Source organism: Chelmon rostratus, chromosome 13, assembly GCF_017976325.1.
Source record: "Chelmon rostratus isolate fCheRos1 chromosome 13, fCheRos1.pri, whole genome shotgun sequence".
NCBI lineage: Eukaryota > Metazoa > Chordata > Actinopteri > Chaetodontiformes > Chaetodontidae > Chelmon > Chelmon rostratus.
This window is the reverse complement of record NC_055670.1, coordinates 18,517,536-18,542,083: the sequence shown is the minus strand read 5'-3', so window position 1 is coordinate 18,542,083 and position 24,548 is coordinate 18,517,536. Positions and strand designations below refer to the sequence as shown.

The window sequence follows — 24,548 nt, the reverse complement described above, 5'->3', positions numbered from 1 at the left end:
AGGCATCAAGACAGAACATCTCACTCAACAGACCCTGTTTCATTTACCCTCTGACCTGCAGTTGCAATGAGCAGATCAACACATCAGAGAGCTCACATGGACCATATATTGATTTTGCTGGATGCCAGAAATAGGAGGATGTGCTTCTACGGAAATGAGGATCTTACAGTGACATCAGGAAGTGATATACTGAGGCCAGAAATATATAGAAACTCCAACAGGTGATCTGCTCCACACAACAGTGACTAATCTGCCAATACAACACAGGCTTACAAGACTGTTCCCATGTCTGTTCCTGCTGCTGGTATTTGGTGTTTATATTATGCTTTTAATTGGTAGATGTATAAAGATAAATTCTGAGATATAGCATCTTGTTTTTGAGGGGGGTCCATAACATACGACCTTACAGGCAGCTGGATTCACAAGATCACATGCATAAGGCTAAAACAAATGATTCAAAACAAAAATAAAGAAAATCTGGCACAAACAACACACAGCTCCGCACCTAGTGTAGAACAACCACCAATCAACTCAAGCTGTGCAATGAAAAGGAGTTAAATATAGATAAGTGTTGCATAAGTTGCACAATATGCAGTGTTATAAGAGTTAACTGAAAAACAAAAAAAGTGAAGTCAGTGCTCCATGCCAGCTCATCATCCCACAAACTAAGGCACCTGTCTTGTACCCTCATAGATCTCTCTCACACTCACACAACACTGCACACACCACAGAGCCAAGGAGCGTCGGAGGTGGACAGGAAAGATGTTTCTCCATTGGACAGAGCCAGAGTGGATGGCGTAGAGGCCCCAGGCGTTAATATAATGAAAAATAACTATCTGACTGGCACAGTGTCTGGCAGACACTCAAGACAATTCTGTTATGTTATATGGAAATATAGCAGATATAGCACTTGACATCTCAGCATTTGGCGGCAAACACTTGTGGGAGTTTTGATGAAATTCAAATGTCCCCTGTAATTATAGATCCAGTTTTGCGTGTTTCTCTCGGCAAGCTCTGCTTTGAGCTCTCTGTGGAAGTCTCTCAGGGAATCTTATGTGAAGATATGGGCTCCAAATAGCTGTGTCTGTGAAGATCCACCATTTCACCAGCATTTGGATATTTGCAGGTATTTTTATATTGATTTTAAAAAGGAGCGATACATATGTACAATATATGATGTTTTACGTAAATAGCACAGCAAAGTTTTGTCTACATTGTAAAAAAAACTCCAAGGATATGGACACACCAGTAGGTTTTACTGACAGACTCATGGGAAGAAAACATCATCCTGCGTGCATCAACATCCTGCACACTTATCCTTCCTGTGTGCAGGAGGGAAACATTCAGAATATGTTACTAAGAAAAGAAGTAACTTATCCTTACGAGACAGAGTATTTGGACAGTAGAGATAAAAAACAAGTTGCCCTAGCGTGACTACATTAAAGTGGAGATGTTAAGATTGATATTTCACAACAGAGATAACAGGCATGTCTGTCAAACAGCCCTTAATCAAGACGCCAAACTTTTACTCTCAGAATATGCAGCTTTTTTTCTTCTATCCGAGTCTGATCTAACACTTTTGCATATCACAATAACACGGCCGCGTTTGTCTGTTTGCATAATTGGCCAAGAAACACACCGGTTATGATGCTTTATTGTCCATGTTTTCAGACAGCGTGTTTCACTTCCAATGCTACGACAGAAACAAACTAACTCATGTGTTTGGCGGACGCTGTTTCGGGTAACGAGTTTGGGTGGGTCCGCTGGAGTGTGAACTTCACCAAATCTAATTAAGAGCAGAACAGAGCAGATATGGAGCATAAGTCTTATTACAGCCCCGCGCACACTGCTTCAACATGCGGAGAAATCAAGAACTTGACAGGCCTGCTGTGCGGATTACGGCTGCTGAGCTATGATTCTCTGTGGGGATTTAGTAAACAATCAATGGAAAACATACCTACAGTGCAATTAGTAACACTCCACTATTCCATTATTTCCATTTTTTATGATCATTATCAAATTGCATTCTATCCCTGCTTTATATCCATTCTGTCTTTTCTTAAGTGATGTGCTTGGTGCATGTAATTTCTTTGTTGTAAAGCACTTTGAGCTGCGTTTATTGTATGAAAGGTGCTACACAAATTACTTTATTATTATTATTATTATTGAAAGTTAGTTGTTTAATTATTCTTTTCCCACTTGAACACCTGATTCTTAGGGAGCCAAGTGGTCCACAATGACAGTTTTCAGTGAGGTAATGCATTAATTATTCCTCTTAATTAAACTTGCATTGTACCAATCCACCAAAATCTTACAGACTGCCTAATTAGCAGCAACAGTTTACTTTCTAGCAACCCTCCTACAGAGTGTGGTCATTTCTGCTCATTATTTTCATGGTGGCACTCTCTCTCCATATCTTTCTTGCTCACTCAACTATGTGATGAGAGGATGTGTTGTGCCGCGCTGTAAATTTCATATCTGTCACTTTCTGGCCGCGGCTCGAGGGGAAACATCTGCTGGTGGGAGCGAGGCCACCCTTTGGCCAGAAAGCAGTTCACAGAGGGCGATAAGAGTGTTCAGTATCCTCATGCTGCACCCTAACAGAGACTAAATGAAGCATTGAGGAACAAATGCATGAAGGCTGAACAGAGAAGTGCAGCGGCTCACGAGAAAGCAGGTTTTTTGAGACAGTGTCAAGAGTTGTGACCACCAAGGAGTTGCTAAACATAACAGCAACACTTACTGAGCTAGAGTAGAGGTTATAGCATCTTTCCACCCACACCTCGGACAGATGTACTTCACGTTAAATGGCCAATTTGATAATGTTAACAATGAGCCCTAGTCCACCCTCAGGATAAATCCGCGAGGGCATTGGCAATAGCGAGCTCCAATTTCAGTGCTGAGGGTTATTACAGGGCATAACTACAGGGGCCATATAGACCTTGTTAGCGGGCACTTAACCATCTGTACACAAATCTCCACTAGAACACACTGGAATATATTTCACACAGCCGTGCCTCATTTTAATACTGACCTCTACAAACTGAAGTGTCCTTTCAAGCCCATTCAAGCATACAGGCAGCATTCATAAAACACTTCCCCTCTTTAAACCGTGACCCCCATGAGAGATGTGCTGTCACAAAATATTCAGAGCTATGGATAAAACCGGACTATGGAATATCAAAAGCTCCCATCTGTCCACTTTTCCCTCTCTGCCTCCCTTCTTTTTGTTACTTAACAGCGCCCTTTTTTTTTTTTTTTTTTTTTACGTCAAGGAAAGGGCATGCCATGCAAGGCAAATGATTCGGTGTGACTGAAGACACCAGAAAATGAACAGGTCACCCAGGAGCCCCACTGGCTGATGGGTAATAAACCTTGTCATTGAAATGTGAGCAGAATGCAACAACTCCGCTGTGTGTTTATTTGGCAGCATTGAGTTGCAACACAACCGCTGCTGCAGGAAAAAAAATATCACAAAAGCACACTGGAGAGGTGCAAAAAGATTAGATGCAAAGACCGGCATGCACCAGACTAATGTTCCCAGATAGAGAATGCTGTCTGTCTGCATGAAACATGGAGCACTGTGGACACTATCTACTATATGTTAAATAATTTGTTTGCCTTTGGCATGGCCTCCCTGTTACATATATTATGGTGGTGAACATGGGTGGAGGAGAGTATATCTGCATATTATTAGATGGTACGATGTGTCCCTGGAAATGGGAAGAAGTGAGAGCAATGTAGATGGATGATGAGGTCAACTCTGTTTGCTGTGTCTCCATTCGAAAACTAAAATGCATTATTCTAATAAATTGTCCATTAACTGTACAAAAGCAACTGTATCTTCTTTTTTTTGGACAATGACACAGTCAAACAATGGCTCGATATGGCTCTTAAGAATACCGAGATGAGTAAATTTCCACTTTAAAGACTGATAGCAGACATCAGCATGCTGTCACAATAACAGTTACCTTCCATAATTTGCTTCCCTCTTGTGCTGCACAGGATGCTACACACATAGAAGCACTGGTGCGCGTCTCACCTGGTTTTTCAAATCCAGCCTGGGACACGGGCGCCCCCCGTTGAATGCTTTCTCCCTGAGCCACTTGGACCTGATCTTTAACCCGCTGCTGCACGATGCACTGCAGGCTGACCAGGCTGACCAGTCACTGAGCTTACAGTCCAGGGGGCAAGGGACGTGGCAAACCTCCACCATGTAGCCTGAAATGGAACATTGGCAGACAGGAGGGAGAGGCCTGGTTCAGACTTGGTCAGCGTCTGCAGTGAGGATCACATTAATAATGTCAGACAGACGTGCCACTGGCCTGCGCTCCGCCAGACCTTGGACTTGCTCACCGTGACACCAAGAGCTAATTATCTGACTAATGACCGTCTCATCCCTGCACTGTGCCAACACAGCATACTGAAACTGCTGAAGAGTTTTCACACTGTATTATGTTTCGATTGCTTGCTGTGTCCGGATAACTTTGTTAGCATTATTCAATCAACTGTCTTTCACACGGAAATATTAAGAAAAATAGGACTCAGCAGCTAAACATTTCAAATAACCACCACCTACGAGCTGCCATTACAAATAGGGTTTCATTAATGTTAAAGTTTTATTTCTAATTGTTCTGATTACTATTATGTTACCAATATGTTGCACTAGTGAAGTATATTTCTATCCTACCTGAGTCTGTGCAGAGGGTGGGGTCAACCAGGTGTCCCTGCTGGTCGACGCAGGCCACAGCTCTGTAGCGCACGCCGTGGCCACACTCCTTTACCTCCCGGTGGCTCATCCAGCCCTTCAGGGAACCCGGAGCTGAAGGATCAGGGAGGATGCAAGCGGACCAGTTCCCATAGGGCTGGGACAGAAACTCATCACAGGGACACGTCTCTGTCTCCTCCAGCGGGTACAACTTCTCATTCAGGCAATGCTCCTTCTTTTTGCTGCGACCTGAGGAGAAGATGGACAAAACAATGGAAAGTTGCTGTGCACCGGGTGGGTGGTAAACACTGCAAGATTTTTTCCCACGGTGGAATAGAGAGTATGAGCTGCTGAATGCATAAATAGATTTATTGTTTGATTTAAACATCAGTTGATAGAGAGCCAAGAAATCTGGATGAGCAAAAAAAAAAAAAGAAAAAAAAAAGAGAACTGAATGAAAATATAAATAACACTGGAAAGTACAATGACTGCTTTAGTTCATATGATTTCTTTCTAATGCATTCATAATCGTACAGTGTCAGTAGGTCAGGAACTGATCGGAAATTGTTATTTTGTATCAGTGTGGTAGTCAGTCAATGAGGCCACATGCAGGCACCAGCAATCCATCACTCACTTTCACTGCTGGTCCAGTGAGGTCTGCAAGGAGGAAAGTCTGCCAGGGCTTAAGTGAAGCAACAAACGCGATATCTACTATATGAGGTGCTTGGCTCTGACTGGGAGATTCATGTCCTGTGTGATGGTCATAGTTAAACCTCAACCAATCATGTATTTCATGTGGTTTTAGGACAATAATATTCCGCTCTTCACTGTGATGCATGTAAATAAAGTCATCAATATATGATTTTACCTTTTTGTTTCTAAAACAGGCAGTTTATCATAAATGTTTAAGTTTACCACTTTGCCCATCTGGTTCCATCACAGTCGTGGTCTCTCTCTAAATGTCTGCTTACACAACACCGTTGCCAAGATAAAGGGGTTGGATTCATTTACTTCACTGATTCACCTTGCTCTCCTCTTCCTTGTAGTTTGACCTCATTTCATTTCATTATTTAGAGGAAACTAACATAACAAATTAAATTGCCAATCAGTTCTCCAAAGTGCTGCATGACCAGTGGCAAGGGAGACCTTTTTTTGTAATGCATATTCAGAAAGCACTTGAAATGACCCCAGGGAATGATTAGTGCTGTTTGAAAGTATATTAAACTTTAATTTTTCTCTTATTGTGAAGCCTCTTGGGAATTGTGCACACTTAATGTCTGCATTACATCACTATAAATATACACTCTGAAGTTTAGACCTGAGTTACGCTACCACCGGTCCTCCATTCCAACAGCTGTCAGACTATCAAACTCCGGCATTACTTAACATATCACTGTGTTGATGGTGATAATGATTTGTATGAACATGCAACATCTTCTGCAATATTCATATTTTTTTCTGTGTTATATATTTATATTTCTACTGTGTAATAGAACAAACACTGTATTCATTATCAATATCTTATCTTAATTGTTTTTTTTACACAACATAGAAACAACTCATTCTGCATAAGTAAGAATGCACAATACAATTATGATTATTGTTTTATTCAACTAAAGGTCTTGTATGTCAGTTGTATGCAAATGCACCATATTTAGGCATAGCAAGTATAGCAGAGACGTTGTTTGTAAGCATTAGGACCATAAAAAGTAAAAACTACAGCTGTGTCCTCCCACCAAACACGAAGCTCCCTTAAAAATCTCTTGCCTTTTTTTTTTCTGATGCACATTTATTCCCCCTCTTCCTTTTTCATCCATGACTCCTCACAAGCACACAGCAGTTTATTATTAATGATCAACGACGCACACACAGCTTTCGATTCAAGGGGCTGACAATAGTGGAGAAATGGCAGACAATGGAGAGCTGCACAGCTGTCCACACACTGTTATATCATTAGTCAGTGATGTTCAGAGCAGGACTTAATTTTATGATTAAGTGCTGTAATTCTCTTTCAGTGAACCCACTTTGCCTCAGCCTGCCTCATCTCATTTTATATCACTTAATAATTTCATATATTTCCCATAATGCCCCTTGTAACTGTGCTAACAGAGTAAGTTTTTTTTTTTTTTTTTTTTGCAGTAGTATCCCTTACTACCCACAGAACACAACATGTGTGGTCTCCATGTGATCCACTGAGGCTTCTCTTTATGGAGAATTTGGTGCCCAAATGATCCTGTGAAACCAAACATGACTATAGCGACACTAGAATCATCATGTCATTAACATTTATCAGCGAATATTGGAAAACAGATGGAGTGATGCACCACGGACTGACAGCAACTGTTCCACCAGAGAATTCTTCCTTTCCAGCTCCAACTCCTTTGTCTAATGAGGGTGAAAATGAATTTTTCATTTCAAGCCGAAGACCTCCATTAAGACCTCCATTATGACTATTACAGCTAACCTCTCAGTGCAGCTCACTTCAGGCTTCAAATAATTAGTCCTGTCCATTATATCTGATGAGTATAAATAGAGGAGCATGAGCAGGAAAGTAACATAACAGCTGAAAGGCATGTGTTCCTCTCAGACGCTGTCACTTTTAATATCCAAACAAGTAGCAGATACATCCTGTCAAGCTGTCCGACTGCTCAAAAATCTTTCTCATGATTGATTGCCTGCTTCGCATCCTACTCTTACATAAGAGAGCTGTGTTGTTGTGTTCTCAACAGCTATTAATATCCGGCTTTTGTCGACATATTATTGCGATCAAAGAGTCACCGCCGTTAATGTCTCTTCATGTACATGTCAACGCTAACCAAATAATGCATTTGATATGAGCGCTGGCCCCCAAGCTGGATTTGCATTCAGCTCGTAGCATGTAATAGAAAGAGACAATGCATGCTAATGCAACTGGCTGGACTGGATTGGGGCAGATAAAAGCTTTTGACATATCTTCATGTTTCACAATTGTTCAAATTCTGTTTTATTGACTGGATGGAAATGTCTTTCACAAACACCGTCCATTTATGATACGAACTAAACCATTATAATCAAAGCAACTGAAGGGAAAGAAAGCCAAACCCGAGGAGGAATTGTAATCATTTAGATGATTCCTTAAGTCTTCGTATAGCGCCATCATTAGGTCACTGCTGTGCCCTGGTGCAGCCTCACAGAGCTGCTAGCATGGCTGTGGACTCACTGGTCTTATTAATATAATTACATATATCAGCAGTGGACCCACAAACTGGCTGGTATTGATTAAAATTTAATAAAATACAATTACCAGCCAGATAATAATTGGCAAACCATTTAACAACTCTACATTTCTACAATATTTGTCTCCATAATGTGAGACTCCATAATGTGAGAAGTGGCAAATTTCCCTTGATTTCCCAAGATATACTTGAGTCCGTTGCTTTAAACATGACTTAATGTGTGCAAATGGGGAATTGGAAATGGATGCTCGACTGATGTATGTCTACAAAAAATATGGTGGCTGATAGATGCAGATATAATTTTGTTGTTGGTTTGCATCTGATAAAATACAACAATTTAATAATAACACATGAGACACAATTGCTCAAGTTAAACGAACACACTAAAGCCATTGTCTGCATTGTTTCTGTTTGCTTAAGCGGATCTGCAGCACACTTAAAAAAACAGATCTATCAACTAAATGTCCACAGGTAATCAATAATAATAATAATAATAATAATAATAATAATAATATAAAAATAGAAAAAAACTTCTGAATGAAAAAGAAAGTTTTAAAGAACTTTACAACAGCATAAAATATATAAATAATCAGTGGCATCTCTTTACTTTTGGTCCCAATTAACACTTATTTAACACCAATGTTATTCACTTGAACACATAAAAATATTTGAAAATAAAAACTGTGCATTGTTGCATAGGCTGATGCAGATTATCTAAATATGCCAGATATCGACTAAATTAATCAGCCGACAGATTAAATGGTCTACCCCTTTAGGAAATATTTGAAGCACGGTAGCACGGATAAAGACGAGTCATAAAGTCAGCAAACTGACCCAGCAATGTGAAGTTTGCTGACATTAGCTAACACTGGCATCAAACTTTTTTTTTGTAAGATGAACTGTTTTTTTTTTCTTTCAAACTTTACATAGTCTTGATTTACAGGGAAATAAATTAGATATAACCTGTTGTTTTTATCACACACTATCACTTTGTAAGTGGGTATTTCCTTGTTTGGTTGAAATGAATCCTGCTGGTCACAACAGAACAGAACCAGTCAACACTTTGTGCAACATGCTCAAGTGTGGCGTTAATGTGCAGTCTCCAGAGAACAAGCAAACTACTTGCAAATTAAAGTACACACCTTGTTGCCGTACTGTAAATCTTACACACACAAACACACAGCCTGGTGAAACAGTTGCATTGCAGTTTTGCTAATCCTGCTATACTTGTGCACCCCTATTTGTTTCATGGATCCTGGGTGTCCTCGGCATCCTGTGCACCCAATGAGCAGCCCATCTGTTTCTGAAGTGGCTCTGATTGCAAACATTCCTCTCAGAGTGTGAACTCACTGCCACCGCGCAGCAATTCACCAACAATCTGTTCAATCTATACGCCACTGCTGGTGGTTGATTGAGGAGCGCCGGTGCAACAACACTTCACTTTGACAACTACATTACAGCCGACAGAACCACACAGGCCGACGGGCGCCACAAACAATCTGCATTCAAGTCTGCAGTATCCAGCTTGTTTTTACATTATGCACTTGAATTAAACATGCGGTAATTTAATAATTCAAAATGATCTCGATGTAATATTTGTTGAGCTGATGCTCCATTAGCGGCCATAACACCGTGCAGTAAAGTGGCCTGGAAAGCATCTGCAAATGTGGAGTGAGTGAAGGAGCTTTAGCTTACCGTGGAAAGGCCAGGTCATGGATGAATTAGCTTGATAAAGATGTCAACCGACGGAGAAAAATCAACATGAACCTTTCCTCCACTTGACTGGATGAATGAACCACAGCCTGGTTTGTCATTGATCTGACTTTAATCTTTGATTAAAAACACCAATCGCTGTCGACACGGAATAATCTTTAAGTTTTCATCTGGAATGCAATGCAAAGTTTTCATAGCTGGTTATTGGATTTGCAAGACACAGTATCGCCTTAATGTTTAATTATTGGTTGATGCGTATCAGAGGGTGTGAAAATTCCAACCTTGACAAGGCAGCATAAAGGTAGCTACATAATTCAACACTCGAGCAGTGTAATGTGTGCTAATACTGCTAAATATACTGCTAAAACAGCAAATGTAACTGATGCTATTTAGACGTCATATGGCTCCATGTTTTTTCTGCACATTGCATTATCTATAGCTCACAATACAAATCAACAGTCTCAGAACAGTTGACATAAAAGTCATGTCATAAAAGAAGAAACCTCTCTATTCTAAGGTGGCCCACCACTTCTGTAATATAATGTCTGATAGTAAAATCCATGTACTGTGAGACGGGTGCATAATAAATCCTGCAAAAATCCTCTCCCTGCACTCCAGCCTGGTGAGATACGTTCAGTTAGTTTAGTATTTTTTTAGCTTTCTTGTAGGTTTGAGTGGATTTATCTACTTAATCAATATCCATAAATAAATACAATTAATTAAGTGAAATAAATGATAAATAAGAGAATAGAGACAATTCAGTCCCTTCAGCAAATTGACCATTAGGACTACTGTATTTCTATAAAAGGCCAGGCTAAAATGATACACACGAGGTACTTAAAAGCTTAGTCTGACAAAGAAGCGAGTCAGAGCAATTTGGAACGGCTGAGTAACAAAGCTGGATAGTGTAGCTAAACCATTTATCTGCAGTTAAGCGCTTACAGATACACACACAAACTCTGCTCGCCGATCTGTGGCAGAAATAATTCACAGAACTTAATGTTTGAACACCCATACAACAGTCAACATGCTGCTTGAGAAAGAAATTAGCTACAGCTCAATACTTGCCAATGAAAGCAACGGGAAAAACATTTCTGCGCGCATCATTTCCTGAACAGTTTTTCCCTCCCAAGTCAATCTCGATTCTGACGGGAGACACATGGAGATTACAGCAGCATCTGCGTAAATGTGTATCATTTAAGCACCAATAAATCATTTCGATTAATGTTAAGACATCGGGATAATTAATACAAACAAACTAGAGGAATGCCATCCCTGACGCAGTTTTTCAGAGTAAACAGAGATGAAGTTTTCGAGGCTCTTTACAAGGAGCCACATCAAAATAGCAGCAGGAACTCAACAGTGAAAATTAGATCTTAAGTCTGTGTTTTGCTGATATGTGACAGAAAGGGGCTTTCAACCTTCTTCATCATGCTGTCATTTATTTATTGTAAATATATCAACACACCAGGATCAGTTAAAGATGATACATGATGTGAAAATGCTATTTGCAGATGCAAATCATCTGCCAAGGATCGTATTAGTCCATAAAGGAGGCGATTGAGAAGCCTCCACATCCAGCGTGCTCCTCTCTTACTTTAGGGAAGTCACAGGTTTTGATTTAACTGGTTTAGGAGTCGATCCCAGCAAGCAAAATGCACCTCTGACCACCTATCACATTGCTGATACCAGTCCATTCTCTAAACTGCCTATACTGCAGGGTGGAGAAGGGACTGAAATGCATCTGTTACAAGAATGACTGGCAATCGGGTCTGTTTTGGTCTCTGGGTTCACTCACTAACATAAAGTGTGCACATGTGTGTGAATGAAAATGGTAACGACTGAAGACGAGTGCAAACAAATCGGGAAGTATTCAGCTAAACGGTTCTCACCAACTCTCCAATGCTGCTACACACGAGCGCCACTGCAAGCACACCTGCATCTCTGAGTTAACTGATAAGCCTTGTCCACTTCCAGCCAGCCAAGGCGAAAGGAGGAAAGTTATAACATGGCCTGCTGCACAGAATCCAAGCATGCATTAGGCAAGAGGCGTTCAGGCGTCAGTCTATTGTGGACAGGCCACCTGTCTATCAGCAGACAGATCCACACACACAGACAAATACATTCACACCTATGGGCAATTTAGAATAATCAGTTCACCTCATCTGCATGTCCTCTTTAGACTGTGGGAGGAAACTGGAGCAGCAGGAGGGAAGCCGCCCGGGATAAACATGCAAATTCCTCCGAAAGGCAGTGGCCTCCCGGTGGACCCAGATCCGGAACATTCTTGCATTCTTTAACGAGACAGCGCTAACTCCTGAGCCGCCCACCGCCATCCTCACATGGATTGAAAGTCACACTTACAGTACGCTCTCAGTCACGCCAACGGGTCAGTTTACAGACTCCAGTTCAAGTGATGCACGCGGTCTTTTGGACAGCGGCAGGTAAACACACGGAGAGCATACGAACCCAAACGAGTGACTGAGACATTCAGAGTCAGAGGTGAAACATCAGACCTGTGGTATACAAATCCAAAGGATTGCTTGTGTGTGTGTGAGGGGGAGGGCGGCAGGTCGAGCTGTCAGACGCTGACAAAAAAGTGAACAGTCACACATTTCATCATCATTTTCTGTGCCTCTCCTTCAGAGCCCTCAATTTGTTTTATTCGTAAACACACCGTTGTTATGGTTAATAAGTGCCTTGATACGAGGGAGGCTGTTCAAATATGACAACTAAGAAATGATATATGCAAAACTCAGGAACGCCTGTCATAATGTGCTCAGTGCAAACTAGACAATTACATAGCTTGTGCTGCGTGCTTTGTCTAGCAAGAATACCGTGCTAATTTGCAACCTTATTTCCATGCATTAGTAATAGGGCTGTTGTGTTTATTCTGTAGCATTCACAGCACTCGCTGATGTTCTCCGTATGAATCTAGTTACAGGAGCCTTGATTTCAGCCAATCCACGAACGCATTCCTTGAGTTGATGATGATTTGATTCTCTTCTCTCCACTTTCATGAAAACCAACAGCCAGGCTAAGTTGCCAGCTTCCTTCACTACAATCTAGAGCTTAACACCCACAGTGGGTTTGCTTTCCATCAATTTACCTGACAGAGAAATTTAAGGAAGTGTTAAAGTTAGCGTAAAATGGTTGAAATACTCATCTATTATGACCATTACGACCCTCTGAGCATGAACACACACTCTTTCCAAATAAAACCCACCGCTGAGCTAAGGCTGATTTCATGTGTTGGATTCTAAGAGCATTATAGAAGGAGACAGGGTATGTTTACTACAACCCCTCCGGCATCGGATCAAATATTCATGAAGACAAATAGTATCCAGCCTGGTCTGCAACCACAGCATGTAATTCAGATTTCGCCATCTGCACCGAAATAAGGGATTACAAGCTGTGAGAGACCTAATTTAAGACCTGACATAACACTACAGGGACAGTAGAAAGTTACAGTAACAGAACCAGAAGGAGAAAAGAGGTTAGACTGGATTCTGGAATATGTGTCACAACACAGGGGCTTTTCAGCACATGAAGAACACGCTGCGGTGATGACAATCCTGAAGATGAAGGAATGTAGCTTCCTTTTGGAATCAGTGTACAAGGTGACTACTTCATGTTTCCATACTAGGCTCTAGTAGAGGCGGATGGGCATTCAGCGGTTTTTACTAACAGCGAAGAACACATCGTATTGCATGGATTGAGGTTTTCCAGTCAGCATGAGCCGGCTTCACATAGGAATGCAATCATTCCACAAATGGTTGACTTGAGTGATGTCTGCATCTCGCAGTCTGTGAGTAAATGTTTTTACCTGCGAGCGAGCGCTTCCGACCGCTGGAGCCGCCACATCCAGCGCATTCAGAGAACTTGGACCACGCAGTTAGTGTGCAGTCGTCCCTGCAAGCCACCCGGCACTCTCTGATCTGAGGAGGCGAGGGGCCAGCCCACCGCAGGCACTCAGTCATGTTGGCCAAGTCGCCGTTCTCCTCAACACAACTGACTCCTGCAAACACAGGTGGACGCCAGAGTGTCACTCTAATTATGCAGAACAGATCAAAAGCCATGCAGTGCAGTTATGTTCAGTCATTGGTATTGCTTTAAGTCTTCCTACACATATTCTGATGGTCATCTTTGCGAGAAAAAGCCTGATTAAAACACTAGGTTACATTCATATTCACAGTTGGATTGAACAGGAGCAGGGATGGAAAGATCTATTAATCTTTTTTTTAATGCAGGGTTTCAAGCTCTGCAGAATAGTCATTGCATAAGTCATAGCTACAGTGTAAAGACTGTCCTCGTGCAGCTTTCATGTTAGGATCTGGAACCTTCAAGCACAACACCTTCATCAGACTTCTTCAGATAACAACGATTTATTGAATAAAAACAAGGCATCCAAAATAACAGATAACATGCAAGCTAAAGACTTCTGGTATAAACTCTCTAATCAGAGTATTTGTATCTGATCAATGAGGAATAAAGACATCTCAACCCGGTCATGCAGCTGCAACATGTGCCTGTGTGTGCTAAGAATAAAAACTCAGGACACACAGCAAGACCAGATGGGTTACTAAACACCTGATGGAGCACTCAGTTTACTGGAAGTACACTTTCAGTCCAGAGTGGCAAATACCCCTGAACATGTTATCCTTTTATATCTCTTACATCAAAATGAAAGCTATGAAAGAATTATGGCCACTTATTGTAAGGAAAAAAAAAAAACACAGCTAGCTGCAGTTCAGGAAAAAGGCTCCACTTAAATACAAAATGAGGACAGGAGGCAGAATCAATACAATTTTAAAAAATATAATACATCTGAACCGCTGCATAATAGACCAAAAAATGTGAATTTTTTATTTGAAAGAAAAAGTGAGGAATTTGGCATGTCGTGTGTGGTCTTGTGCGAGCCATATCCCAAGAATACTAACTACAGTAAATTTCCTTACACCGCAGGTTCCCTCTGTAGAGTTGATGATTTGATTTCGGAGCACCTTGCTGCATACTAATGCAGCAAGGTGCATATTGATGAGGGTTCCTGGGACAGTGGTATAATGTCTATGCTTCAAGATATGTATTTCCTGAAAACATTTGTCTGAGCATATAAATATTTGGTTATTAATGCACTTTCATTGCACCCACACACTTTTTGTTTTGTGATGTAACAATCCGTCAAGCGTAACCTCCCATTTGATATCTCAGACTAGGGTTTATTTTGATAAAGGCTGAATAATGCACTGTGTCTCAGCATTTGATAAATTGTGCTGCTTGGTCTAATGAATGGCTCAACATGCAAGGTGGGGGACACAAAAGATGTAAATTTTCATCTCTGGAAGGATATTTAACCAATTTGCTCTCAACACAACGCAAAGCGATGGAGCAGCTTGCGACAGATGAATCCCAGCTGGATTAAATGTTCATTTGACTGTATCGTTTTTGCAGAATGGGAGCGGTGACAGTAATGTTGTGAGTCAAGTGGCACACTTAATTCAAACACTCCCCAGGTAAGACATTTCCTTAATTTCCAACACTGATATTTCAGTCTGCGTGGTCCTTGCCATGGATGTTTGCAGGAATAATCATCTCAGTGGCTCAGCCTGCTAAGCTAAGAGGGAGGCAAATAAATGAGAAACCTCAAAAATGGTGATGAACCTAATCAGGGTTAATTAAATAAATCAAATAAAGAGGGAAAACAAAGAGCAAATGAGTAGGAGTGTGGACGCTCTGCACAGTTTGCTAGCTGAGGAGAGAGCGGGAGGTGGAGGAAGGGGCTTCTGTAGCCTTGTCAGGCACCGCCGACTGAACAGGAGCGGCTGATTGGACTGTAGCTTTCCTAAAGAGGAAATAAGAGCAGAGGGACACGCTACACACAACTTTACAGTGTTCAAATGTGCCGTTCCCTCATGGACGCTCTGGGATTTAAGTAAAGCAAAGTGAAAGAAACTTATCCTCCCCACAGCGCCCCGATGTCTCCGAGGCTTTACTGATATACAAACATGCCTTTAATCCATTTTATTGATTTCTATTTGACTTTTAAATTTTGACCTCTGACGAAGACCGTTGGATTTCTACATGTCTGTTGAGAACGTGTGGGATGGTCATTTACATACAAGGCCTCTACAAAGGCACTGAAAGGGAGATGTTGGCAATTATTGTAGTGCATTTATATAACAGTGAAAATCACAGCTATAAAAAAAAAGATCTTTTATTTTCCTGCGTGTTCAGGTTAAAGGGTGATGATATTATGATGGACCTTCAAAGGTGAATCTTATTTTCCTTTTAACAAATCTGTTTGAAAAACAACAATTCATTAACATCTGCTGTGGTATTAATACAATTAGGAACACTGTGGGATAATTACGTGTCCCTGGAGACATTTAGTTCTGTCTGGTCTCCTCTCTTACCTGACTTACTCGACCAGTTACAACCTCATTCTGTCATCTTCAGTATCTTTTATTAGCAGAGCCCATACTGCAAGTGCTGACATTTTGATTCTGACCTGGATGCCATCCATTTTTAACATAATAATTTCAGCCTCTGGTTGCCCAAGCCCATTTATGTGGCCTTTCACATCATCTCCTCTCGTGAATTTATGCCACGGTATCTCTGCCACTGACAGAGATCGGATTTAATTACACAGTTACTCGGGAAGGTGAGCATTTCTGAGAGCTAGTTGAAAGAAGAAGCTTTGAAAAGGATTGTCACACTCCAGATTTTTAGACCTCAATTGATGGCTTTTATCAACCCGAACCAGAACGTTCTCTAGGATTTTATCCACATCAAAACCCCTCCCAACAAATAAAATCTTTGTGCTAATCCAGCCATCCTGCTTGTATACCGCTCTTCTATGTGATGCCTTGGTGAGAGTAACGTGGATTGGATTCAACATGGCCATTAAGTCTCATTTTTCCTGCAGCAAAAGATCATCAGCATGACTCATTTTCTGTTGAATCATTTCTCAAAACAGTCCCTAGTTCTTCTCAGGGAGGGATATAGCACATCCAGCTGGTTGCGAGCCACAGGTTGGCAGAATTTCGGCACACTGTGTTGTAGTTACTGTGAAATCCATTAGCTCAGTGCATACTCCAAGTTATCAGCTACAACTTCCGACATGCTTTTCAGAGTTGCCTGTGCTATTTAGTGAAAGATTTCCTTTTGGCTGTAGGTGAGGATTTTTGGCTTATTTAGTAACGCCACTTATCCGTGGCCCCCGGCGTGTCAGGTTAGTTCATGTACCGCAGCCCACATGTCATTTTACACTTGTTAGACATTAGCATTCATTCAACATGCAGCCTTGAATCCGACATGGGACATCGCTCAAGCCAAGGGCATACTGGCTCCGGCCGCAAACACACGTCTGAAAACTTGGCTTCGATTCTAACCGTACAGTACATGACTGAGCCAACGTGTCCTGCAATCAGACTGCTCCTGACTGGGCTGAAAATCCATCGTCGCTGTTTGAACTGTTCTGTAATTGCTGCTTCTTTCATCATCACTTGTCATCCAATTTGCAACCAACACTCCTGTAATTCTTCCAGGAAAACCAACCTGGCAACCAAACCGATGCTTACCAAAAGGAAAATTAAAGAGGTTTCTGCAGTGGTTGTGCGTCTGGTGTTGTCTCTCAGTTAGTGTTAGCTGAGGCAGAGTGTCACTGATGATGCTAAACACAAAACTACTGTGCCTATACTAATTAAGGCTGACATGTTATGGTCAGCCCAGAGTTTGGTGCAACACACATGAGACAGTTTATGGTTTGATGCACTTACATCCACTGCTTCATGTAGACACAAACCACCAAAATCCAAAGCAAATGTTGAAAATGCTGTCATTCAGAGATATTTAGAAATAGCATGAATACAAACAAAGTCAATGGAAAAGATGCAAATGGGAAACAGATGCATAAGCGTCACAAATGGATGCAAAGGTGAGCTGAAAATACTCTATCCTGTGACACACAGAGTTGCAGCAAACATCAGTTTGACAGAAAAGACTTCCACTGGCTGTTTGTGGCCAGAAGAGACATAACTACACCCCTAAAACAGCACAGTGTTACTTGGTAGAACTACATTTTTTTTTGCATGGTGAGAGTGAACACCCCTTTTATTCTTAAATGCTTTCCTAACATTTTGATATGTTGATGTGTGGTCATTATTCACAATTGATTCATTTGGAAATGTTTTATTCATGTAATAACTAATCTTGCTGGAGCAAATCCTAGCAGACCAGTCAGTGTGACACAGAGAGGCAGACAACCTCTCCAGCTCATATTCGCACCTACGGAGGAGAGGCAAATGTTTTACATACTATATATGTATTTATATATATATATATAGTCACCACAAGCTATTAAAGAAAAACGCAGAGGAGAAGGTGAGAGACGGCCTTTAGTTTGCAGCGGAACAGGATGAATGTCTGACATGATAAAGCTGCACAACTTGCTTGTTCATATTCAGCTCCTCAATGAAGACGACTGTTTGAAGTAGACACCATCCCGCACTCCATTCCCACTGCTGTGGATACAAACGCTACAGTGAATACCGAGTGTATGGAAAATAACATAATGTGAGCGTAGCTGCAATTTATGTCGAGGAAATCTCAATTTCAAACAGCATGACGGAAAAGCAAGAAGTGTTCCGAACGGGAAAATAAATAATGGATTTGACTTGATTTGTTTGGCACATCAAAAATACATGTATAACGCGTCGTACGCTGCGAGAAATACGCTGAAAATGTCGAGGAACACGATGTCGTTGAAGGATAAGTTATTTCCTTTGCGGTCCCCTTTCCAGGAATACAAAGATAGCAATATGAGTCACAGGTGACTGAGGTACTCTGCACCATCACATAGGCTACATTAAAAACTATATATTTTTCCATATAAAACTACAAAGCAAAGGAAAATAAATGCATAAATCTATCTATACTGTATGTATGCATGCATCAACACACTCCTGCCTACATATCAACACAATTACATCCATGCTGTATGTAGTCTATGCAAACACACTGCAGCCACCTCGCCAGGCATCCCCGCACACCCAACATAGCGGCTGCTCCCATTTGTGAGCTTGGCCGCTTTATTAGGCACGCCCAACACACAAACCTCCAAGTGCACATACCTATAACCTTCCTGTGCATATATGCGTACTAATGCATATACGTACATGCGCCCCCACATGTATTTCTTAGAAACCCGTGCTATAACTTGCTGTCATTAAATCTTGATATGCTTTTATTCAAGGTTTTTAGACCCCTAATATGGCCCTATTCCCAAGTATTGTGTCCTAATTATGCCCCACTGACATTTGTACATCTTTAAGTTTAATTGAATTGGTTCAGCCTCCCACTGAGTTAAAAAACCCTGGATAAATTCTTTGTTGCTTAGAATCTATATTTAAATTCTGTATTTCTACCGACTGCAAATTCCACACTCGTACTTCATTTTTTGAAATGTCACAGGTATTTAACTTTGTCATTTTCTAATCATATTCAAATAGGAAGCTCTAAAGGTCGATGGGGGTTGCTCTTAACCTGGGAAAACTGCAGACACTTTTCCCATCCTCAACAAAAAGTCACAGAAGCTCACTTGAGAAATGCCAGTCATACTCATACTGCCAAGTAAAAGTGAGCAATAGTGAGAGCAGAAATGCTAAAAAGTTCTCAGGGAGGCACAGGAAGCTGCTGAAAACTTCACTTGATTCACATCAGTAAATTAGATAGAACGGCCAGTTTCTGGGATTTATTGGGACATTTGCTTTCCTCTAAACGAGCCTGAAATGATCCAATTAACACTCTGGCTTTTTAACGATTTGGGCCAGTGGCAGTCGTTTTCACAACTCCGCTCGGAGAAACACAGTTCTTCACAAAGGACAGTACACAGGACGAGTCGAGAAAACACACAACACAGCACATTCGCACACTCACAGAGCACAATCAATCACTGTTGGTAATCACAGGGACGCAATACAGTACTTAAGATATGCTGCCAATAGTAATGATGCACCATGAGGTAATTCTGCCATACGGGCTACACTGTACATGCACCCAGACTTTCACAGAAACATGAAGTTAGGTTGGTTGGAACAGCCATCCAGCCAATCACAGCCTTTTGGGAACAGTCATACAGTCTGTGCCTGCATGCAGTTAGAAACAGTTCCTCTGTCACTCACTGGCCGAGATGACAGATTAGGGAATAAGAACAAGAGTATCAAAAAGCTATTTAATAAGCTCTTAATGGAGAATTTGCTTTTGTACCTTTGTATTGTTTTGTGATGTGTCAGTGAAAGTTGCTGTGTGAGTAAGCTCAACATTACTCTGTGACATTTTCAATACATAAGGTTATACGAGGGTATGTGAGTGAGGGTTTAGTTTTTTTGTTTGTTTTAGTAATGTGGACGCTGCTTTCACCTTCAAACCATCCCACATATATTTTATGAATCGTATTCTTATGAGTGATATTTTCTGACCTATTGTTTGCAATTTTGCTGTGTATCACAGGTAAAATAAATACAAATAATTAAAGTCATATTACTTATATTTTCGTGAAAAGCACATTTTCTAATGGACCTTAAACAGTCTAAAGTCATTGCATACGTATGTTGACGGCTATATACCGTTGTCGCGGTGCTACATTTCAACACAATATTATTTGCACATGGTGGTGAAAAAATATAGAAATGGATAGTGTTCATTTTGATTTTGCACGTTGTGGAGATTTTTGGAAAGCACTGCTCCAACCTCATCATAATTTAAAGACATAATTTTTCACATAATATTGAGTGGTGGAGTAGTTTTCACAGTTATCTGTAGTTGTACAAATGAAGAGATAAAACACACACAGCAACATAAAAAAAAATGTTCCAGAGTTAAATGTTAATTACATTTAAACTATTAAAAAATAATAACAATAAGATAAAAATAGGTAAAGAGTGTTTGTGTGTGTGTCTGCTGAGCAGGTTAGTGCTGTACTGGTAGAACTCGTATCGGTACTCAGAATGGGCAAGTACCCAAATCTTCCCTAAATACTAGCCAGTATGTGAATAACATATACAAATACTTGTGTACAGATGCTGATTCACAAACAAGAACTAAAAGAACAAATTACAATGACTGTACCTGTAAATATACTGTACAATATTAATATTAATCCCAAATAACTGTATGTATTTTATTGCTTTATAAGAGGTTAATTCCCAATAACATACAGTATCACAATGGATAGTACATATTGTGCATTCACCTAAAAATATTGCAAAAATAACTGCAGAATAAATGCACACCTTACATGCTGATATTTTGCCCCGAAAGCACGTGGATCATGTGGAGATGAAAACATCTGCTTTAGATTTTTATCCATTTAGATCACGAGTGACAAAGTTTCTTTCTGTTGATTATGAAAAATGTCTGTTTATAGCTTTGCTCTTATCGTGTTACAATGGATTGTATTCTGGGAGTGTTCATTTTCAGTGTCTATTTGCAGACTATAAACCGCAGAACTTTTTCAATGTCAGACTTTATAACCTCTGATTCTCAAGCTGTGAAACACGCATTCATCATTTCATCAAAATCCTCTTTGGGAAGGGCACTGTTGTGTGAGCCAAACAGGTCTTTACATTGCTTTTCCAAACTCTATTGTCAGTCAGTCCACACATGTCTGCATGTACTGTGTGCTGATTGTTTTTTCAACCTGCAGCTGAGATGTGTTTGTGGCCATCAGACTTGCTGCATTCATTAATAAGGAACCAGTGCTGTGATGAGATCATCAAGACAACAGGCGGAAAGGTTCATCTCGTTACACTCTCTGGACAAATTGCCTCCTTCTTTTATGTTTCCATCACTTGCTTGTTAAAGGAGCAGTTCTGAAAGGGCTATTAGGTCTCATTAAATAAGGATGGTAAATAGATGGAAGAGCGAAGCTGGAAATATAGCAGCAGCTGACAAGTGTAGAGAATAAAATAGGTCTGCAAAGAAAGAGAACGCTTGCCTCTTGTTTCTAAGCCATTTCCACAGGCCTCTCCCGGTCCAGATAATCCACGTCGAACAGAGTCTGGAACCAGAACGCAGCTGTGCCACTTGTGTGTCTTCCACCTACATGGAAACACAAAGACATACAGACTTTGGAATGCAAGTGTATTATTCCAGCTTTACTTGCATGTGAAGCAAAAGTTCCCCTGATTTTGTTGTGTTGTTGTTGTGTTAATGTTTTACCTCATCAGCTTCATTGATTTTATAAATTATGCCTTTACCTATACAGTGGACATACAGGAAGTGAGTCACACTCTCTCTCTTCATACAGTGTGTCAGGACACTCTTGACCTCCGTTAGCAGACCTCTGGATGATGATCCTGTATCGAGACTGTGTGGCGGCAGTGGCGTTATCTGTTGAACGTGAAACACAATCTTCACAGAACGGCTGCAGTCAGTGGCACAGCCGAGTTTAAGTGAATGTTTTCCAGGAGGCAGATGAAGTAAAATGATACAGAGACAAATGGCTGACATGTATAGTACAGGAGAACAAATAAACAGAGACAGACTACCACCATCGTAGTCTAATATCTCAAGGAGATGGCTTAAAAAGCAAGTGGTCTCAAAGTTGATCTGATCGAGATTAGCTTGCCCTTGTGGCTTCACCGCAGTCTGTTTTTCGGACACACCACACTGTAATGGCTTCATTTGGCTCAAGCTGTAAGGCTCATTACACAACACTAATTACTAAACATTGAAAATGGTGCAATTAAGAAAGTGATTACATCATCAGCGGACCCAATGGACTACGGCATATTTACAGAGACGAGATGGCTGCTCGATTCCTTCAAAAACAATTACATACTTTCTGATTTCCAAGATACTTACAGTACACAGATCGAAACACATTAAATATCCATTTTCCTCTTGATGTGTCAGCTTAATGTAATGGACAGTTAACATTTAAACATAATCACTGAGTACATGAGACATCAGGGGATCTTACATTTGCATGGCAACATTGTAAGTCTCTGGTCTCTGGTGAAATTCTTATATTCTAACATACACTGCCAAGCTAAGTGCCTCAAGCCTTATGAGGCTTCCAGCATAGTCTTGATACTGAAACTAAAACTATATTATATACTGTCCAGAGCAGCAAGTAAGTATAATATTCAATTTGGATTAATTTGTTGATTATTTTCTCAATTTATATACATAAGTTTATATATCTAGATTAATAAAACACTGTCTGTTTATTAGTGCATTCCTAAAAGCTGACACATTTAAATGACTGACCAACAGTCTAAAAGACAAAGAAGTTAGTGTTACTATAATAGAGAACAAAAAAAAAGTCATATTCAAGAGGCCTGAAAATTACTTGAACAATTAATCAGTTATCAAAATTGCTGGCCATTGATTTTTTTGTTGGTTGAACATTTGATTAACTGAATGATCATCTCAGCTTTAATACTGTGTTCCATGCAGGTGTGTGGCTAAAGGGCAAACCTCACCTATAAATGGTTTAGTGTAGGTGTAAATGATGTGTACTTACATAACAAGCATTAAGGACAAAAGAATATATTTTTTCTAAATTTTCTTGTGTGTGCTATTACGGATAGGTTTTGATTCATCCTATTTTCACATATCATTAATTTACTTAATTAACTTTACATGCTTTTCCACCTCCACCATCACTAGTTAGCAATAGTGATTCAGAGTCAGAGGTTTTCTGTATCTGCATGTCTCACTAATTTTCAGAAGGCTGTGGAGCTGTAAGACAGGCCATTAGTGCACAGAGTTCATAGAAATTCATGAGTAGAGCTACCTGGCCTACAGGTTGATGGGCAGGCTGTCCATTCACTGAAGGGTGTCACAATGCAGTCTTTCTTGCAGGGCAGCAAGCAGGGTCGGACGGTTTCTGGACGAGCAGAATCCGAACACCTAAACACACGGACAAACAGTGGTCTTAAATTCTCTTCATCCCTCGGGCGGTGAATGATAAACGTCCCGAGTCTCGCTGGTAACAGGACAGTGCATGAAACAACTGCCCTGTCCTTGACATCACACATCTCCCCACAGAAAACATGATAGATGACATGTCCCCCTGCCTGCGCGCTCAGGCAAAAGGTGGACAAATATAAAAAATTACAGTTTTCGCACACATTCAGTTGCTGCCCAGGGTACAAATATTGCTCTATGAAAGGAAAAATCCTCCCACCATTCAAATGCCTGTATTTTATGGTTCATATAACACTGTCAGTTTTAAAACCCAATTATCTTAAAGCCGCACCAATAAAAATGCTTTATACCACCAATGGATCAAATACACTATATGTAATGTGAAAGGGGTTGTTTGCAGTGAGGAATTCTCACCCAGCTCTGCAGGTCCTCTCAGCTCTGTGGAGATCTCCTCAATCACAAAAGGCAACAGATTTCTGCTAAAAAGCTCTTACAAACCCTCTGTACACTATGAGCCAAAGACCAAACAGCAGACAACGTTAGCAACTGGCTGGCTAAGAAAGGAGAGCATGTAAAAATGTTTGCTAGGAGACCAAAACAGAGGCTGTATGAGGATAAATCCCTTAAGATCTATCATCTTGTCGTCAAGACATTATTGTAAGAAAAATCAAACTATAGAGTAACAGTCAATGATAGCATAACTGACAACACATGGAATTTTTGTAACGATGGGAGAACAAAACTTTTAAATAAGTCGAATGAAGGCAGAGAATAAATATGTCCGGATAAATTATTCCAACTGGCAGGAGCCAAAGTGCACACAAAGAGCGACTAATCAGAACATGTTAGTGAGTAATCTGAAGCATCAAGGACAAAGATTTGTTTGAAGCAATAAAGATAGTTAAAAAGAGTGGATTAAAGATAAGTTTCCATCAGTGAACCTGGCATCTTGCATCAAGAGGAAGCCATCTGAGTGC

General features: G+C 40.6%; 1 protein-coding gene across 1 annotated transcript in view; it reads right to left on the bottom strand.

The window, feature by feature from the left end:
• The window catches only part of thsd7ba (thrombospondin, type I, domain containing 7Ba), a 128,492-nt gene that overhangs the window by 31,187 nt on the left and 72,757 nt on the right, over nucleotides 1-24,548 (bottom strand). Inside the window, exons 9-14 of the mRNA XM_041950863.1 lie at nucleotides 23,438-23,553; nucleotides 21,894-22,026; nucleotides 21,632-21,735; nucleotides 13,463-13,654; nucleotides 4,691-4,957; nucleotides 4,043-4,221 (exon numbers count right to left, since the gene is read on the bottom strand). Of these exons, the coding sequence (XP_041806797.1) occupies nucleotides 4,043-4,221; nucleotides 4,691-4,957; nucleotides 13,463-13,654; nucleotides 21,632-21,735; nucleotides 21,894-22,026; nucleotides 23,438-23,553 (991 nt within the window). The remainder of the gene's footprint in view (nucleotides 1-4,042; nucleotides 4,222-4,690; nucleotides 4,958-13,462; nucleotides 13,655-21,631; nucleotides 21,736-21,893; nucleotides 22,027-23,437; nucleotides 23,554-24,548) is intronic.